Source organism: Ischnura elegans, chromosome 3, assembly GCF_921293095.1.
Source record: "Ischnura elegans chromosome 3, ioIscEleg1.1, whole genome shotgun sequence".
Taxonomy (NCBI): domain Eukaryota; kingdom Metazoa; phylum Arthropoda; class Insecta; order Odonata; family Coenagrionidae; genus Ischnura; species Ischnura elegans.
The window spans coordinates 63,040,847-63,058,753 of record NC_060248.1 but is presented as its reverse complement, the minus strand read 5'-3'; the positions used below and the strand labels follow the sequence as shown (position 1 = coordinate 63,058,753).

The following is a 17,907-nucleotide window of genomic DNA, read 5'->3' as shown; positions in this document are numbered from 1 at the left end:
TTCAATACGCCAAGTGGCCACATAGAAAATATAAAAATGCCACCTTTGTTCATAACCTTTGAGATAAACTCGGAATCAAAACTCTCTAGCAAATATGACGGATATAGAAAATCCCATTATCACCATCATTCTGATTTAACCCTTCCCGTTATTGAATTACTTAATTTACATTACCTATCTCACACAAGGCAAGTAAACATATTCTTCTACCCTGGGTCAATAATTTTATCTCCAAGCGGTGAGAAAGCATGCGTTTTTTTCTCGTCATATTCACACAAGAGGTCTAAATTTCCCCAACAAATATTTTTATTTTTTTATTCCTTCTGTAACGTAAGACGATTAATTTTCATAACCTTTTTTATTTACTTCAATTCTCTCCACAATACTCCACAAAACCTCTCCTTTTCACATCCCTCTCAACAATCCCCTCTCCCCAAACAAACCCTTCACAACCAAAATAACAACTTCAAAAAATCAGACGTTACAGTCTTTCCTCCACCCTTTTAAGAATTTTGTCCATAAATGTTTTAATGCTTCAATCACTGGACAAAATTTTATTGCGATGCCGTTGGAGTACCCCTTGCCAGATGGTGCCACACCCGAACACTTACTGACTTCCAATCTATTTGATGTCGCTCATCGCCCTGCTTAGCGCATCCGCGTTCTTATGAGCTGACCCCGGCTAGACCAGCCCCAAGGCTGCATCCCAAACTGCCTCCAATGCTGCCAATGTCACCTCCACCGGCCAAAGCTCCAAGACTGCCCACTCCCACGGACAGCCCACCTGGCAGGGCAGCAGCTCCACTGCTATAGCCAAGGGCTGATCTCCTTGGAAGGGGTGGACTATCAGCAAACCGACCAGTACTATTCAGTCCTAATGATGGGGACACCACACTTGGCAACACTGCAGCACGAGAAACATCAAGTAGAGGGTTTCCACCAGCACCCAGACCCATACCAATTCCACGTAGACCTTCAGGTAACTTTGAGGGCAAACCTTCAGTCTTTTCATTCACACGGTCCATTCTCACTGTCATTTTCCTATCATACAACAGCTGATTATGAAGCATAGATATTGCTTGCACAGCTTCAACTGGATGCTCAAATTTCACCACACCATGTCCACGACTCTTTCCATCTTTGTCTCTGTTAAGTTTTGCATTAGTGACTTTACCAGCGAGACGGAAGACATCCCTCAATTTATTTTCATCAACTTTGTAGTCCAAATTGGCAACAAACAATCTGCTGACTAGGGGTCCATTTATTCCCAGGCATTCTAAAAACTGTGGGCTCAGTCCATACGTATTGCCCCACTTGTTCTGAATTGCAGGTGAGGTAGGACCAATTGGACCAGGTAAAGGTGCTGGTGCCTGCCAGCTAGACCGTGGTTCATCTCTGGGGCGACTACTTCCTCCACTCATACCAGCATTTCCTCTACCCCCACCACCACCACTGGAACCTCCCTTCATTGGCCTGCCATACTTGTCCCTCTCAATATCAAAATCCTCCTTAACAACAAGTTTTCTTCCTTTCAACTCCCGCCTGTGCATTTTCTCAACTGCCTTCTTAACAGATTCTGCATTTTCAAACTCAACAATACCACACCCTCTAGGTTTTTCTCCATCATCACTAAACAGCTCCACATAAGCAACTTCACCAACTTCTGTTCTAAAGAGGTCCTTCAACTCCTGCCAGCGGAATTCATAAGGAATGTTGGAGATGTAAATTCTTCTATCTGCGGGAGCTCTCCTTCCTCCCCTGTCACGATCGCGACCGCCACTGGAACTTCTGGGTTGGAATCTACTTTGTCTTTCACCTCTTCTCTTTGCGGCTCGAGTCTGCACCGTATTTATCCAATGTTTTTCTTGTTGCTCTAATTGACATTTTTCAATTAGTTCTGCGGTGGTATTTCCCAAAATATATACACCGCGATCCAAATCATTCTGTACTACCACAGCCTTCCCAAATACTCGACCGAACTCTCCAATTACTTCTACTTCTGCTATAGGAAGAAAACGATCGCGTACTTCTAAAGCTTGCTGTATCCAAACAGTTTCTCCTGTATACATGTGTGGGGCAACATATTTCTGAGCCACTACATCGATTGTTGCACCTGTATCTCGTAATATCTTCATTGAATACCCATTTACCATTCCCTCTGTCAAGTATTTGCCAAACATATCTTTATTATTTTCATTTTTTAAAGAACCGACGAATTCTTTTTCTTCGTTATCCTTCGTTTTTTTCTTTGAGCAATTTGCGAGAAAATGTTGAGTGGAACCACACCCGTAGCACTTGGGTTGAAACCTCTTTTCGAAATTAAGTCCCGAAGACGATGATTTAGGCATCTTTTCCATAGCCAAGTCACGCCTTTCTTCATCAGAATTTACAGAAACAGTCTTCGGCTTTGTAAACTGGATCCTTTTATTTTGTTGATCCTTAATGTAATGATCCGTGGTTTTCCGTCCCATGCTTTCTCTAATAGCATCAAAACTATCCAACTTCTCAGCCAATACATTCGGATCCTTAAAATTTGGCCATTCGTCTATCAGGAGATCTCGCACCTCTATGGGTACTTTTCTTTTCATCTGATCAGTCACCATCAGTCCTTTTAACTCCTCAAAAGAAATTATATCCATCCCGTCAATCCATCCTTGGAAATAATTAGTCATTTTATATACTACATCACTCCACGCCATACCATTTGATTTGGACTGCTTGTAAAATAACTGTCTGAACATTTCTGAGCTCAATTTGTATTTCTTAAGCAGTAAATTTTTCACAAATTCATAACTATCAGCTTTTTCCCTAGGTTCTCGGGAAATTATATCATTAATCTCGTTTGATAGTAATCCCGTCAAGTAAAATACTAATTGGTGTTCCGGAATACCGGCCCTATCTGCCTGCCTTTCAAAACGTTCAAGATATAAACTAATGTTTTCCCCGTGAGGATCAAATTTATCCATATGCCGAGTTATATCTATTTTCGGCAGTGTCCTCTGAGCGGTCTCCGTCTCCAATCCATCACACTCGCGGTTTAAATTGGTTTGTGAAAATTTTAGTTTCTCCATTTCTAACTGAAAACTTCTCTTTCTTTCAGCGTCTTCTCGTTCCAATCTTCTCTCTTCCACTTCCTGTTCTAATCTTCTCTCTTCTGCCTCTCGTTCCCGTTCCAATCTTTTATCTTCTGCCTCCCGTTCCAATCTTCTCTCTTCAGTCAAAAACTTCAGCATCTCTTTAACAAATTCCTCATCATAATCTTTACTTTTTAGTATCGCTTGTTTGTACCCTACGACTCTAGCTTCCCTCCCCACGTCAGCTCCTACTTCATATGCGATTTTGCACAAAACATCTTTAGGGACTCTAGCCAAATACGACATTGTTTAAGTTTTTCCGCAAATCTATCACCTAAACAACTCACTAAAATGAGGAAGTCAGAAACAGCACCCAGTATGCTCACACCATCCGGCAAAAAGGGTACTCACCTTTCCCGAAGCAAAAACGCCACACCAGCGAATTAAACTTCCACTTCTTCCGAAAAACACCAAGTCGTCTTTGCTTGCAGCTCCAACTTCTCAATGTGCAATGTCCTGGTGGAGATGGTATGTCCTTCCTTGAAGCAAATACCATCTCCAGTCCGCTTCCTCGAACCAGCAACCGTTCCAACGCTCAACCCGGCCGCTGCGTCTTCTCAATTTCACTCAGGCTAATTTTTCCAAACCTGTGTCAAACATCCCATCCTCGTCGCCAGAAAAACGTGGGCTCACACTTACGTCAGTAACGTAAGACGATTAATTTTCATAACCTTTTTTATTTACTTCAATTCTCTCCACAATACTCCACAAAACCTCTCCTTTTCACATCCCTCTCAACAATCCCCTCTCCCCAAACAAACCCTTCAAAACCAAAATAACAACTTCAAAAAATCAGACGTTACACTTCCTAAATGGTGCACATATGCCTACTGCCTTCTTTAGTACCTGAAAATAAATCGGGTTTCCTCTATAGGGCATCGATACACTCGAAATCCGAACCCTGACCTTCGTAATGGGAAACTAAACTAGAGCCCATGGGTGCACCTAGCGGGGGGCAGGAGAAGGCAGCTGACCCCCCTTGGAAGCAAAATTAAATTTTGTTCAAAATGAAAGTTTAGAACGTACTGTCATTAAATTAAAGAAAAATGATATTAGCCCTTTATAACCCAATATTGCTTCTAAGCAACATCAAAAATGTTTAAACATTCAGCTCTAATTAGGAAGTATCTAAACTACCCATTATTTTTAGAGTAAATTTTAATGACAAAACATTTAGCTTCCGCGATAATTATAATTGAGTGTTAAATTTTCAAGTTTTCAAAATGACAAATCTTCAAATTTGATTTCTTCCATAATCAGCTCTGGGTTATAAAGGGTTTGTATAAAACATGTAATTAAAATATAAGTATTTTCTCCAAGCAAATAATTTTGAAAACTAATAAAGCGCTGCTATCCATTTCCTGAAATTTTGGTTTTCTGTGTCACAACTCGGCTTGCTCCACTCTTGTTTTGATCCTGGGTACTCCCTTGCTTGAGCCGACAGAAAAACGCCATCCCTGGAATGACGTCACATTTCTGAGTACGGTGCAGGACTAATAAGGCATTCACACTAATCAGGGATTTAGTATTGGATTTTTATTTGAGTGGACTCCTCTTTTTGCAAAACAAATCTAGAAATCTATATCTCGCCAACAAAATCGATACAACAATTTGGAAAAACATTGTAATATACTACTCCCCGGCCTAAAAGATATTATGGCCATTAGTATTCATACCGACATCCATATTAAGTCCTAACTGATGCAGTTATGATGCCTAGTTCTGCACGCAAATTGTCTATTAGTAATAGATCCATACCCATTTTATATCATGCAAAGGTTTATTCTGGTCTCGAAATGTTCCGCAATTGGATTTTTCAATCAACTGTGAATATCTTTCTTTGGTAACCTTTCCCGTCATTTACTTACCTAATTTAGACTATAAATTTCACGTAGATATAAAAATGAGCCGATACACAGTAAGATTTATAAATATTTCATAAATATCATCGACCCCTTGAATTCCTGGAAGACATACTGGCGAAAATGTCCTCAGTCCGCTACAATCATGATGGAAGGCCGTAAAACATGTTAGCTTCGACCATTTACCGGGGAAGCCTCTGGAATAACAACTATAAATTTCTAGAATAAAATAAATACTATATGACGTCACTTTATTTTCCTTGATTAATATGAACAAGAAATGCTGGTGGTAAAACAACCATGCTTACTATCTTCGTATTCAGTAAACAAATGTCAACTCGAGAAATCATCATAAAATTATGACTCAGTTACTCCCGATAGCCAATGTCGTTCAGAGAGTTTAATAATATCACGGCGGGTATATTGCGAGCTATGTTATCCCTTGATGGGGATTGTGGAAAGCACCTTAACGAAGTCAATCACTGGAGAAGAGAAAATGAACCCCAAAAAGACCAATATGCTTATCAACGCAAGCTATAAAAGACTCCTGCATGGGTAAAATCAACCACAGTTTTACAACGGGGGTGAATACATGTTTATATCGTTTTATAGCTATAGCGTACCGAAAACTAAATGCTAATGAAAGCCTATGGAAAATTAAATTTCTCATGCATAAGTCCCGAAGTAACAGAAGGTAGTTTTATATTAAGGAAGTAGTATATTATGATCATAAGAGGAAAATCATTAAGCTGTAATTATAAAATAAAGCTTCACGAATTTAGAATGCCAAGACGGCAAAAATTTAATCAAACCGACCACGTTTTCAAGGAATGACATTTACGCAAATAACCTATTACAAATTCAATCTCATGGTAGCAAAGATAAGTGTAACAAGGATGTTCAATATGGAAAAATTAACTTAACTACACGGGATGCCAATGGGGATCTTTCAGGCACTGGCCAGAGGTCATCTCGTTCGTTAAAGAGCCCACTTCAACCTGCGCAAAAGGGAGACAACTTAATGGTGTAATCGGTCACGCGCCAAACCAAGTATTGTGATCCGGGTCCAAATTCCAACTAAATTGAATTATCAATTCATGGCCTATTTCACCCTAAGGGAAATAATTTCATTTCATTCGAGTAGGTTTTATATTTCAAAATTTGAGCTAATGTTTAATTTTTAATACGACGCCAAATATTTTTAGCCATTATTTTTAATTTATGAGCAGAAAATAGGGTTATTTGAGCTGTTTCAGGCCTCTGTTGAGTGTCTACATCTTTCATGAGGAAATTATTGCACTTCCTTTAATTATTCGTCCAATGCTATCAAATATCTTTAAATAGATAATTTTTTTTAATGCTCCCATAATTAGCTTAAGTAAAATTTCTGGGGAAATACCATAGCCAACTACATTTCCATTTAATGGTTCAATTTAAAAATTATCAAATAAATTCACAGCTAAAAAATGCATTCAAGGATTAGATTTATAACTATTATTGGATATTTCGCCAATGCAGGTGATTCATTATAATAATTTAAAGGCTGGAGTAAGTGAAAAAAAAATATTTATAACTAAGATTTAACACCTTAATCCCATCCTTAATCCCATCCAAAACTCATAATATTCTTGTTTTGACCTAATATGTGATTTTGTTTTGACCTAACGATAGCGCGATAGCTATTCGATATGCTGTAAGGTAGACAAAAAATCACTGGTATTTTGAAAATTCTACCCACAAATCTTTGCATCCGCCCACCTTTGACGCATTCCTTATTAAGACGATAAGGAAAATATGTAAAATAAAAGGATTAAAGGAATACCATGAGACTGGGGCGACTTAAAGGAATGTGTGGACTGAAACCGAACCACGCGAAGCTACTCAGGGGAGATATAGAGACGACGGCAGATGACAGCCAAACAACTAAGCTATATAAATGGTCTGAGAATCCTAGACTTGCCCTTTATTAACTCTGGCGACTCACATCCAAAGGAAGGAGATGGTGTTGAAACTGAGGTTCCCATATTGTTGAAGAAATATTCCACTTATAAAACCCAACCGACCCAAGACTTCGGAAATGGAACAGGAACACGCAACCACAGAAATGAGCGGAAACTATGCGAATGGTACTCAGAGCCAAGAGAAGTTTTTGCCTGGGAAATAAAGAAGCATAATTACTCCACCTTCAAGGCTGTTGAATGTGCAGAGCCTCCCAACTTCCACTAAGAAAGAGGTATTTTATCTACTGTTTAGTTTCTATGAATACGCAACTTATAAGATGGGATTCAAGGTATTAATAAACTTTCAAATACAAACGTACCTTTCACATTCTAAACGCATCAGGATAAAACTAAGTAAATGGTACCGCTGGTGCAATTCGCTAAAAGTATGTCGATGACAACGTCGAGTTTTTCTACACTCTTACTCCATATCCCATTCCTCCAATGGTTCGAATTATCTCGCTTCTCGCTTGCCTACCCCATCTCATTTGTGTGCTGTGGTACACAAACAGTGAAATAATAAACTACACGAGATGCATCTCAGTGGAAATAGAAGTATGCATTCAAAACATAGTTTTGTAGACGAGTGATATACGAGGAGAGAAATTGCGATGCTTAGAGCGGAGAGTTAAAGAGGGAAGAGCATTTGGAAGGATTTTATGGCAGATTGGCAATACCATGCTTATGAGGTTTACGGTAGACTGGCTATACTATGAGACATAACATTGACGTGGGAAAAAGAAGGTAAATCCTCACTGTTAGACCTAGGACAAGTCCAAATGGAAAGTCAAGAAGCACGAGGTACATACTGTCTGTGATCAAAGGAATTGATACATTTGGGGAGAGGAATGGAAGGCAGTAAAAAACCAATCCTGCACGGAAAAAAGTTTAGTTAGAACTATCGAATTCTGATGAAATTTATCAAACTTTTCGGTTCATATGACACATTGAAAAATTCAGTAACAATTACCAAACCAGTTTGATAAATTCCATCAAACTGGTTTGGTAATTGTTACAGAACTGGCAACAGCAATTCGATAAAAACTACCAAATTCAAAAGGATAATAAAACCGACGTAGCGTGCGCATATGAAAGATTTTCCACCCAGAAAAACATTGTTCTGATTAAAAATCATAAAGTTGAGAGTATAACGTAAGTTTCTGCAAAATAAATACAAAATGTGAAAAAACAATACGCCTGCACGAAGCATTGAATGCGTAAGTGGACTCGGTTATGTTATTATGGCAACCGACTTATGCTGAACTAGACTAAGTCGGTTGCCATAATAGTAACCTACACAAAATCCTAATATTCTATTATTGTAAATAATCAACCTTTTTTATGAGAATAAGGTATGACTACAGTTGCCCTTTGTAAGCTTATGAGGAATACTAGATGCACACAATTGCATTACGTAGGTACTCCTTATCAATATCTAGTGAAGATGCGCAAGAAAACTTTATTTGCAGGCATTTTACATCGATGTAGAGATGACTTTAACGTGCTGGGTGATATCCTTAGCATGGGTTGGGTCTATTATGACTACTTTTATCACATGTTATTAAACATGATCGCGAATGATTATACCTCAGGAATACCTCTAATTAAATTTTTAATTTGTCGAAATACACAAACATCTCCTTACAGCTTTAATATCCATGGTAATACGCTCTTCAATCATTGTCTTTGACTCACCAGCTTACGGATAACATTGCAATTTAAAGCAGAAATGAACAGGAGAATGAACGAAAACAAAATTTAAACGTTATCGCCATCACAAATAATGAAAACAAAGTCATTTTTACCAACCTACCTTTTATTTAAGGCCCGTTTAAGTATATTTCAACTGCAAATGTGTATTGGTATAAACAAAAGAGGAACGACAGACCGTTCGATAGATTACGAAATACTAAGTAAACTCTATCAAACCAAATTTCCATAACAATGAAGAGTTTGATAATTTGTACCAAACAAGCAAGCACCTTCGTAAAATTAATCATAACTTCGATAAAAGTTACCAAACTCTGAATCGTATTGAATTAAATCAGTTATTTTTACAAAACTCTATCGTACAATTGACCAAATTATGAAATATCAATATGTTTGATGAAATATATCAAGAGCGTTTGGTATAATAAATCAAGTGCTTACTAATTTACATCAAAGTTTAAGTATATTTAACAAAAATACCCCCTATCACACCAGTTTGATAGTTTTAATCAAACATTTTTTTCCGCTTGGGATCTTATACCATATAAAAAATGCTGTTCTTGCCACATGGTTCTCTCAATTGTTATTCTTTTCAAAGCTATATTAGTTTAAACATAACTTTTTCTTCATATTTCATCGTTCCACCAAGTAACGCCCAAATCAGTTGATTTTATAACTTCTTCTTTTACATACCAATTCCAATATACCGATTAACATACTTACCCGTATTCTCAATTACTAACTTTGATGTTCATATAGCGCTTTAATCCAAGAAAGCTCATTTGATCGAATTAGTGGCTCGTGAATTCACTTCGTGGAATGATAATAGATTCGAAAACAAGCCTTTTAAATCCCACACCGTATTTATTAAAAACTCTACCGGTTTCGACATTTGCAGGCTCTTATCAAGAGGTTACTATTACCTGTTGATAATGACCTGAGAAGGTCGACACCGGTAGAGTTTTTAATTAATATTGCGAGGAATATTACAAAGTTTATTTTTGAATCTACCAACCCCTTTTCAGAAAATTTTCTCATTTCACGCTTCACGTCCCGAAGCAAGCTCGAACGACCTTTCCTAAGAAAATTTTTAATTTCATTCAATAATAGCTGTACTACAAATTATTGATCTACCCGCATCGGTACTTTCCTTTCTTTTCTCCCTTACACCGCTGTCGTGAGTTTTGAATTCCAAAGCAAGAGCTGGAGAGGTGGAGTAAAGACGGTTGGAGAAATGTCGCGACGCGCTGACTTCGTCGCTCGCGCCATCGTCGGAGGGGACGAAGGGAAATACTGCTCGGGAGAATAAAACAAGGGATGGAGGGAAAAGTCTACTCCCTCCCATTCTTTTGCCGCCACGACGCGTTGAGCGATGGTGAACATTCATCCTGGGGATCAGCGGCGTCCCGTCCCGTACCACCTCCGCTTAGAGGGACTGACGGTGAGGCGCGCGAGACAAAAAGAAAGAATTCTACAAAACCCGCGCCACCTGAACGACGAGATCCTCGGAGAGAACTGGACAGCGGACGGTCTTCACTAGCCCTGAGGTAAGTGCGTCACGGGTAACATTCGAGCGGTAGTGGTAAGGGGAGATGTATGAATGAAATTAAGAACAATTGTAGAGATTGAGTACAATGGGGTAGCGCGGGAGATAGGTATGAAGAGTCGGAAGATTTCTCGGCGTATATCCTCCCAGCCTCTCTCTCCTACCGATTCCCTTCACGGTTCAGGCGTCTAGAAAATTCTCGTATCGGGTGGTCAAACACTCGAATCGTTGAGGGAGCATTTTGACGAGGGCTACAGCGAATTTCGGTCCTTCATGGTACACATAGCTACATAAGTTTTTTAAAGATTCCTAACCTTAGGTTATCTGCAAATCTCTCAGGCGGAAATTGATTCCTGTGATGATTCACCCATTTTCATAGCGTCTATAAGTTGCAAAACTTCCTCAGAATCTTTTCGTGGCCAAATTAAGTCATGATAAATTTAATCAGTCATTTAAAAAAATATTAAGAAGTAATCAAGGTAAAAATAATTTTTTTAATAAAAGTAAAAAAAATATTCCCTGAGAAACCTCTAATATTCGCTAAGTTTCATATCCACATAATAACTACTTTAGCAAAAAAAAAAGGTTATTATAAAAAAGGTTATAAAAAAAGGAAGTTATCTTCGAGATACACTTAAATTTCTAACATTTCACATTACTTAATTAGTAAATCAACCCGCAGAAATTGTATCGTTTGCTACATTCCATCTGGGAATGTAGCAAACGATATTTCTGCATATAATATTATACATATATACAATTTATGAATTTCCGTAATACGACTGAGCCTTATGAAAGAAAATGCAACGCATGAACTATCAAAATGGTTTACCTAATTTAGAAAATATTTTCACGGATAAATTTCAAGCAAAAATCATGGTATCACGTCCACAGATGACGATTTGAACTCCATGACCGAGAGGTGATACTTAGAAACATTTAGTGTCGAGGCATATTCCGTAGATTACCAGGTATGATATTTTTCCAAGATAAAATGAAGTTAAATATCAGCCTTCCAACGTAAAACTTTAATGGTAAGTCACTTGAATCTAACATTAATCATGAGTCTAGCGAAATCCTATTTTCATATGTGCCTTCAAGAAGTTTTCAACGCGTAGTGAGTTGAATTTGATGGCACACAGTGAAATGGCAAGGAAAAATTGCCGTTTTATTTCCCTTCCACAGCCGCGGATGTTAATACCGCAGTTACAAAGTTCAAACTGACCGCAATATCAAGGATACCTCACGGCACGAGGTGTTTAGTACGAAGGCAGAGAGCAGTTGCTTGATTGGCGGAAGAAGCCACGGTTCGAATCCCCAACAACTTCATCGAGCAGCTCGCAAGTGCGATGGCCTCACAAACCTGGCCTTCGGTACAAGGATATAGAGCAAGGTGTTAATTGACACACGCCCGTCCACTATAAAAAGACGATAAAATTCCTCGTGAAGCTTGACCCTTAAGCTTTCATCCAACTCCCTTGCCATTGCATATGCAACTTTGCCTCCACCCTATGCAAACTTTACTGGCGAGAAATATGCTCCGGGATATTTTAAAGGATTTATAGTCGCTAGCCGGACGGACAACAGTCTTGCGGTATAAGCCGCAAAAGGGAAGAGTATGAATGCCTAGCAAGAAATAAAAGGGGTGGGAGATTACATGAATAGTAGAGCACTCTGGGGCAAGAGGTATATCCGTGGGAAGTCCTGGAAAGGAATGCACCATCACAGTGCGTAATATTTGCATGAGTCCGTACCTTCCACACAAGGAGGAAAGATTCTTGTAGCACTTTGTCTCGCTCCTATTCTTTACCCGAGCACATCCAATTACTCTGGGCCAACTGAGTAGCTCTCTTACCAGAGGGTGCTGAAAGGAAATGTGGGATCACAACTGGAAGCAGTAACATTAGGGCGGTAACAATACGAAACTATTTTTCCGGCATTATAATCCTACCAGAGGCGGAAAGCTGGCGATGAGACTAGACTTATGCCTTCGGGCGACGGGAAAAAGCTGTGGATAGCCACCGCATAAATCCTCAATTGCTTTAAACCCCCACTAAGTGCCGTAACACTGGTTTGGAACGGGAAAAAGGCTCCCTTATGAGAATCCTCGGCTTGATTTCAATTTTACTCATTTTGTAGACGGCGCGGAATCGGGAAAGGAGGCGCGAACGCCGACGGAAAAACCAAAGAGGAAGCATTAATCCAAACGGCCAGAAACATTCCTCTCAGCCTCAATTACCGTGCTCTATCATACGGTAGGAAAGGAACAAACTCATTGGCCCTCTAGCAGTGCAACTCCCCCGTGATCACGTCCCTAGAAAGGCGACACTCGCAGGATATGAACCTCTGGTGAACGCAATGAACGCGGCACGAGATGCATGGCGGGACACGCAACAGAAACTCTTATCCAAGATCACAGCCTCCGCGGAATCATCCATGAAAACGCGAGAGCATCCCTCTCAAGGATACCCCGCGGCTACGAAGCCTGGACTCTCGTCTCTGGAACCTTCCCCGGAAACCTGGAGCGCCATGTGTTTCGCCCCGAGACACCAAGAGATGGGGAAAATGAATAAGTAAACAAAAGGAGGCGAGGCGGCGGCGCGAATGAATATGATAGTTTGCCGTCGCTAAAAATGATGCCGTTGATAAAACGCTGAGAACGGGGAATGGTGGAAAAGGTGGGGTTTTCAGCGGGGGTGTGCCGAGAGGGGAAGGGCATCGCTGAGCTGGCAACGGGAGACTTTAACGCCTGAATGGGGGGGCGAGGGAAGCGCGAGAGAGGTCGGCGGAAACGAGGAGGGTTGATGAGGGGCAGGAGAAAATGACGAAGGGGGGCGGGGATGACGGACGAGTCTCGCGGAGAGGCGAAGGCACACGAGAGAGCCAACAAAGCGAATGAAAGATAATCCAATTTAGCGGACGTTGTGACACAAGAGGAATCAACTGGCACCAACAGAACCAGCCTTCACCTTGCCCCAGCCAAACCTCCCCGTTCCACCATACCCAGCGGACATCTTGCGGCAGGTTGAGGGGGGAATTAGGAAGGGAGAGAACTCCAATGGGGATGGAGCAAGAGAAGACACCACTCGGTTATTCCACGCGATATGGCAGTTCATGCAAAGCTCTTGGTTATGTGATCTGTTAAAAAAAACATTTCTGTCATCGCATAAATGATTATTTTCAACTAGTTTAAACCATACCTATTCATGCGGAATATTTATATCACTCCAAGGAGAAAAACCCCTTAGTTTGATTTCGGAATTTCATTTGGACCCAAGATTTTCATATCATAATTTCTCCTCCAGAATTAAACATCATGTATATTTTACCATTAGCGACCGCATTCAGTGAAGCAAGTCTATACCTGGAGTAATAATTAAATATAATGAATCCAAAAGGTCGGATTAAACTTCCCTTTATTCAAAACTCACACATTTGTCCAATAAATACAATAAATGTGCGACTACTGCACTAAATCCTCAAAATTGACAGCAAAAGCACACGAATTTTTTCAGGCTCGGTGTTGCGAGAAGGTTAAAAAAATGGAAAATTTACCAAATATGGTATTTTGCCCGATGATTTTCTGTGACTGACAAAATTTTTTCTTTTTGATTTGAAACGCGTAAAAAGCTGAGGAAAGTATGTCGATTTAATTGAGCTGCCGTGAGTATGCTAGAGAGTGCTGATATTTAGACTGGAGAAGGAAAGAAAAGGAGAGAAGTATTCGTCAGAAAACAATAGAATAATTGAAAATAAGGTAGGGTGATGGAAAAGAGATAGGATGATACAACGAGTCTCGAAACAAGAAGACGCAAATAAATCTGCGGTGGAAATTCCACTCTCTCGTCAGCGGATGAATAGAAATAACTCACCTTTTTTCTCTCAGAAAAGGCATTTGAAAGAATGCATCATTGCTAAACGTCTTTTATGATGTAGAAATAAAATTTGAAGGTCGCTGTAAAAATTTGAAAGAGGGTAGTTGTTCAATACTTTTGCCATTCGTTAACGAGGTAGTCCAATTTAATCTGTACATAATGTCGAAATCAAAGAGGACTCAGAGCAGATTTAAAGAGTTTCACGTGATCAGGAGAACATTGTTTAAATTTTTCCTTCCAAGTAGCCGTGAAAAAACGTTACAGCGTTATTTCTTACTGAGAGAAGAAGGGGAGAGTTATTGAAAATGGCAACGACAAATGGGGGAACAAGCTAAGTTGAAAAATCTGCAGATTAGCGGCGCACAATAAGCCCGTCTCGCGGTCCAAGGCATAAAGGCGCTTGAATGGCTGTCTAGTAGCGGCAGTAGCACCCACCCACGCTCAACCTTGTCCTCGACAAAGCCATTCGACCATGACATTTCGACGATTTTCTGCGGATATTCTAGCAAAAGATGCAGTGAAGGAACCATTCATGCATCGCACCCGAATTCACGCGTGTCTCTTGTAACTGAAGATTGACGTTTAACTTATATGCGGAATGGTCAGTAATTTGCTATGCAGTCCACCAATGATTATTGATATTTTCCTTAAACAAATGCGTAAATTAAGAATTTTGCTTATTTCATACGATATTTTAAAGATTATTGTGCAAGCTTATATTTACAAATCGTTTACACAAAAATTCAGAAGATTCTGTCGTTGTCGAATGGAAAAGTAACATTAATATCACTAATAACTACAAAAAAAGCCAATTTCACAAGATAAAAAAAATAATTATGACCCGGGTTTCACGCATGACCTGACGATAGTGTAATCCACAAAACCCAGGACACAATAAAAGTCTTTAATTTTGGATCTGGCAAATTTTCACTTTCTTCATAATCATCTGCATGCACTCTATCGGGTCATTAGATTTTAATGACAAATCTCAGATCCAAATGTCGCACAATTCATTTCGCGAACCACGCAAAAAAACATGCAAAAATGTCCAACAGCAGAACGCCACAATATATCAAAACTACTATTAGTTTCTTCGAGTAAAAAAAATAGATACTCGGTCCATCACTTGAGGTGTTATACGGAGGGAAACATAAAACCTGGTCGGTCACCGGACACCCGACTGCGCATGTCATGATGGGTGTGGGGAGAAGAATAACGGAGGAGGAAGACGGCAGAGCTTTTTCTCTGACAATTGTCGGCATTTGAGATGCCAGACGGGACTGCGGCCGGTGCGGGCGGCTTCAGCGTGTTAGAAGAAGAAGCGGAGGGTAGAGGCAGACTGCGGTGAAGGCTGAGGTTCCACTGCGACCGAGTGAATCAATACTGGAGGCCTCTGGAACTCATTCCTCAAAGTATTGCAATCCCACAATGCGTATACTGAATGAATCCCTCCATACTTCTCCTATGTAGGTGTTAGATGGAAGATGGGACTTTCTAGTCTAAATTTCGCCCTATGAAGACAAATGCTATTTTTCCCCCACAGAATTTTTGCTGGTTTTAGTCGAGGTACGCGTTACACCAAGCACTCTCGTCCTTTTATTCGAAGTTTGAAATTTTTCTGACAATTCGACATGTGTTTAAGGTCGCTGCTTTTTGTGTGGTAAGGAACAAGTTTTTCTTTTTTTATTATTATTATTTTATCACCCAATCCCAAGCATAGTTCCTTGAGATTCCTTCCCTTGAGTCGTCGATATGCCTAAGTCCTTACAATTTGGTAGTCCCAGGGGTATTTATTTCCTCTCCATTACATTTCTTACGTAATTACCGAGTATCTTCCGGCCTTGCCTCGGCGGTGGCGGTGAGGTGAAGTCCTTGCCTACCACACGAGAGGTCACGGGTTCATCATCTACACCTACATACTACCCCGCAAGCCGCCTAAAAAGGCGTGTGGCAGGGGATCACCAGCCGTTTACATAAAAAAAGCAAATGCATTACGACTAGCAATTATTTAAGTCCTTTGTGGTTCGGGGGAAAAACGAATTCCCATAACAATCCGTTCGGAAAAATACCTCTCTTAATTTATCACTTCTGTCGGACCTGGAAATATAGTGGGGCTCTGAGATGATGCTCTCCTTGTCACTCATAAAGGTATCTATTCTCAACTTTACAAGCAACCCATGCCTAGCGCTCAGCCTGCGTGTCTATAGCGGCTCCTAGCCTAATTCGCTTGACATCTGGGTAACGATGCCTGGACGCCCGTAGCAGTTTTTGACGAATCGCGCAGCTTTTCTTTGTATTATATTGAATCAATACAAGTGGCCTTTCAAACTCATTCATTCAAAGCATTGTAATCCAATAACGGGAATACTGACTGAATCCCTCCATATCACCCAATCCCAAGCATTAGTTCCTTAAGGGTCCTTTCCCTGAGACCGCGATATGAGACACCATTCCTTCTCTACAGGTGATATTATGTCTTCTTCGAGCCGAATCACTCGTACAGACTTAACAAATTGGTATTTTCAATTTTTTTTCAAAAACAGCCTTTATCTATTTACTAAACGAACCACTTCCACCCACTGACTCATACAAATGTTTGTGTTGAACATGACGAAATATGACAAAAAGTCATAGTATCCCCTTTTTTTAAATCTATTACAGTGTTGACAACTTCCTCTGTGCTGTTACTTTTTGAGGGCATTTGAGGGTCAAAAAATCGATGGTGTTGAGGAATTTTAATATCGCGGATAAGCTTCTAAATGGCACCAAAGTCATGGTGTCAGACATTAGTTCACACCTCGTAACAGCCAGATTCTTGGGATTCAATTTGAGTGGGTAGGATATCACCGAGAAAAACGATCCTCAAGGAAAAAATCGAAGACAAAAATTGTAACAACTGGCAGATATGATGATATTATCAGACCCAAAGTCCGCTGGTCTCCAATACAAACTCTTAGCTTCTGAGAAAAATCTGAGGTGAAATTTTAAAAATCAACGGCAGCCTGTGAAAAGGGTGGAGAGCTCCAACTATGGATTAATCGCTAAGCTTATCAAGCTTTTTTTTCTGAAATCGACGGAAAAACTATGGTAATAGTACTAAGCCAATACAACCTATGCCATAGCCTATATTACTGAATGATTAGAAATCTATTTTAGGGTACAAAATTTATTTTTTATTATATTCACACAGTTCGCATTCGCATATTTTCCTCATGCTTCCGTCATGCATCAATGTAGACTCAGAAATGTAAAATGAAAAAGCAAACATTTTCTAAAGGAATTCCTCAGAAAAGTGGGTGAGAGAACTTCTTTCACATTCCAGACACTTTTTTTCTTGGATATATGAAAAAAACAAATGCCCGTTCGAGAGGGAAAAAAATCCCTTGGTCCCACATTGATTGGATCTCTACACGGCTAGGCTTTCACACAGTCCCTAGCGCATGGCGACCCTACTATATTCACTCGTCTCCCATTGCCCCGATCAATATTTATCTTCCTCTCATTTTTCGTGGTGTTTTCCTCGAATACTTCGAAGAATATGGACATTTTTTTGCAGTCTCTCCCCCTTTTATGATAGTGCTAATTTTTTTTCTTGCTGATATCTATCCGGGGCTCCGGACGATCCCACGTCGGTGAGGAACCATCTGGGTAATCGCGTGGGATGACTGAAGGCCAGGAATAAAAAATTCAAAGAAGGAATGAAGTTGAAACGACGACGGGACGGTTTATAAGAAGTTTGTTTAAAACCAGCAATAGCTTGCATTACATGTGGAGCCATGA

At 40.0% G+C, this 17,907-nt stretch overlaps 1 protein-coding gene across 1 annotated transcript in view; it reads right to left on the bottom strand.

Annotated features, from left to right (window-relative positions):
* Positions 1-628: 628 nt before the first annotated feature.
* The window catches only part of LOC124155197 (heterogeneous nuclear ribonucleoprotein M-like), a 160,133-nt gene continuing 142,854 nt past the window's right edge, over positions 629-17,907 (bottom strand). The window contains exon 3 of the mRNA XM_046528915.1: positions 629-1,838. Within this exon, the coding sequence (XP_046384871.1) occupies positions 666-1,838 (1,173 nt within the window). The 3' untranslated portion in view covers positions 629-665. The remainder of the gene's footprint in view (positions 1,839-17,907) is intronic.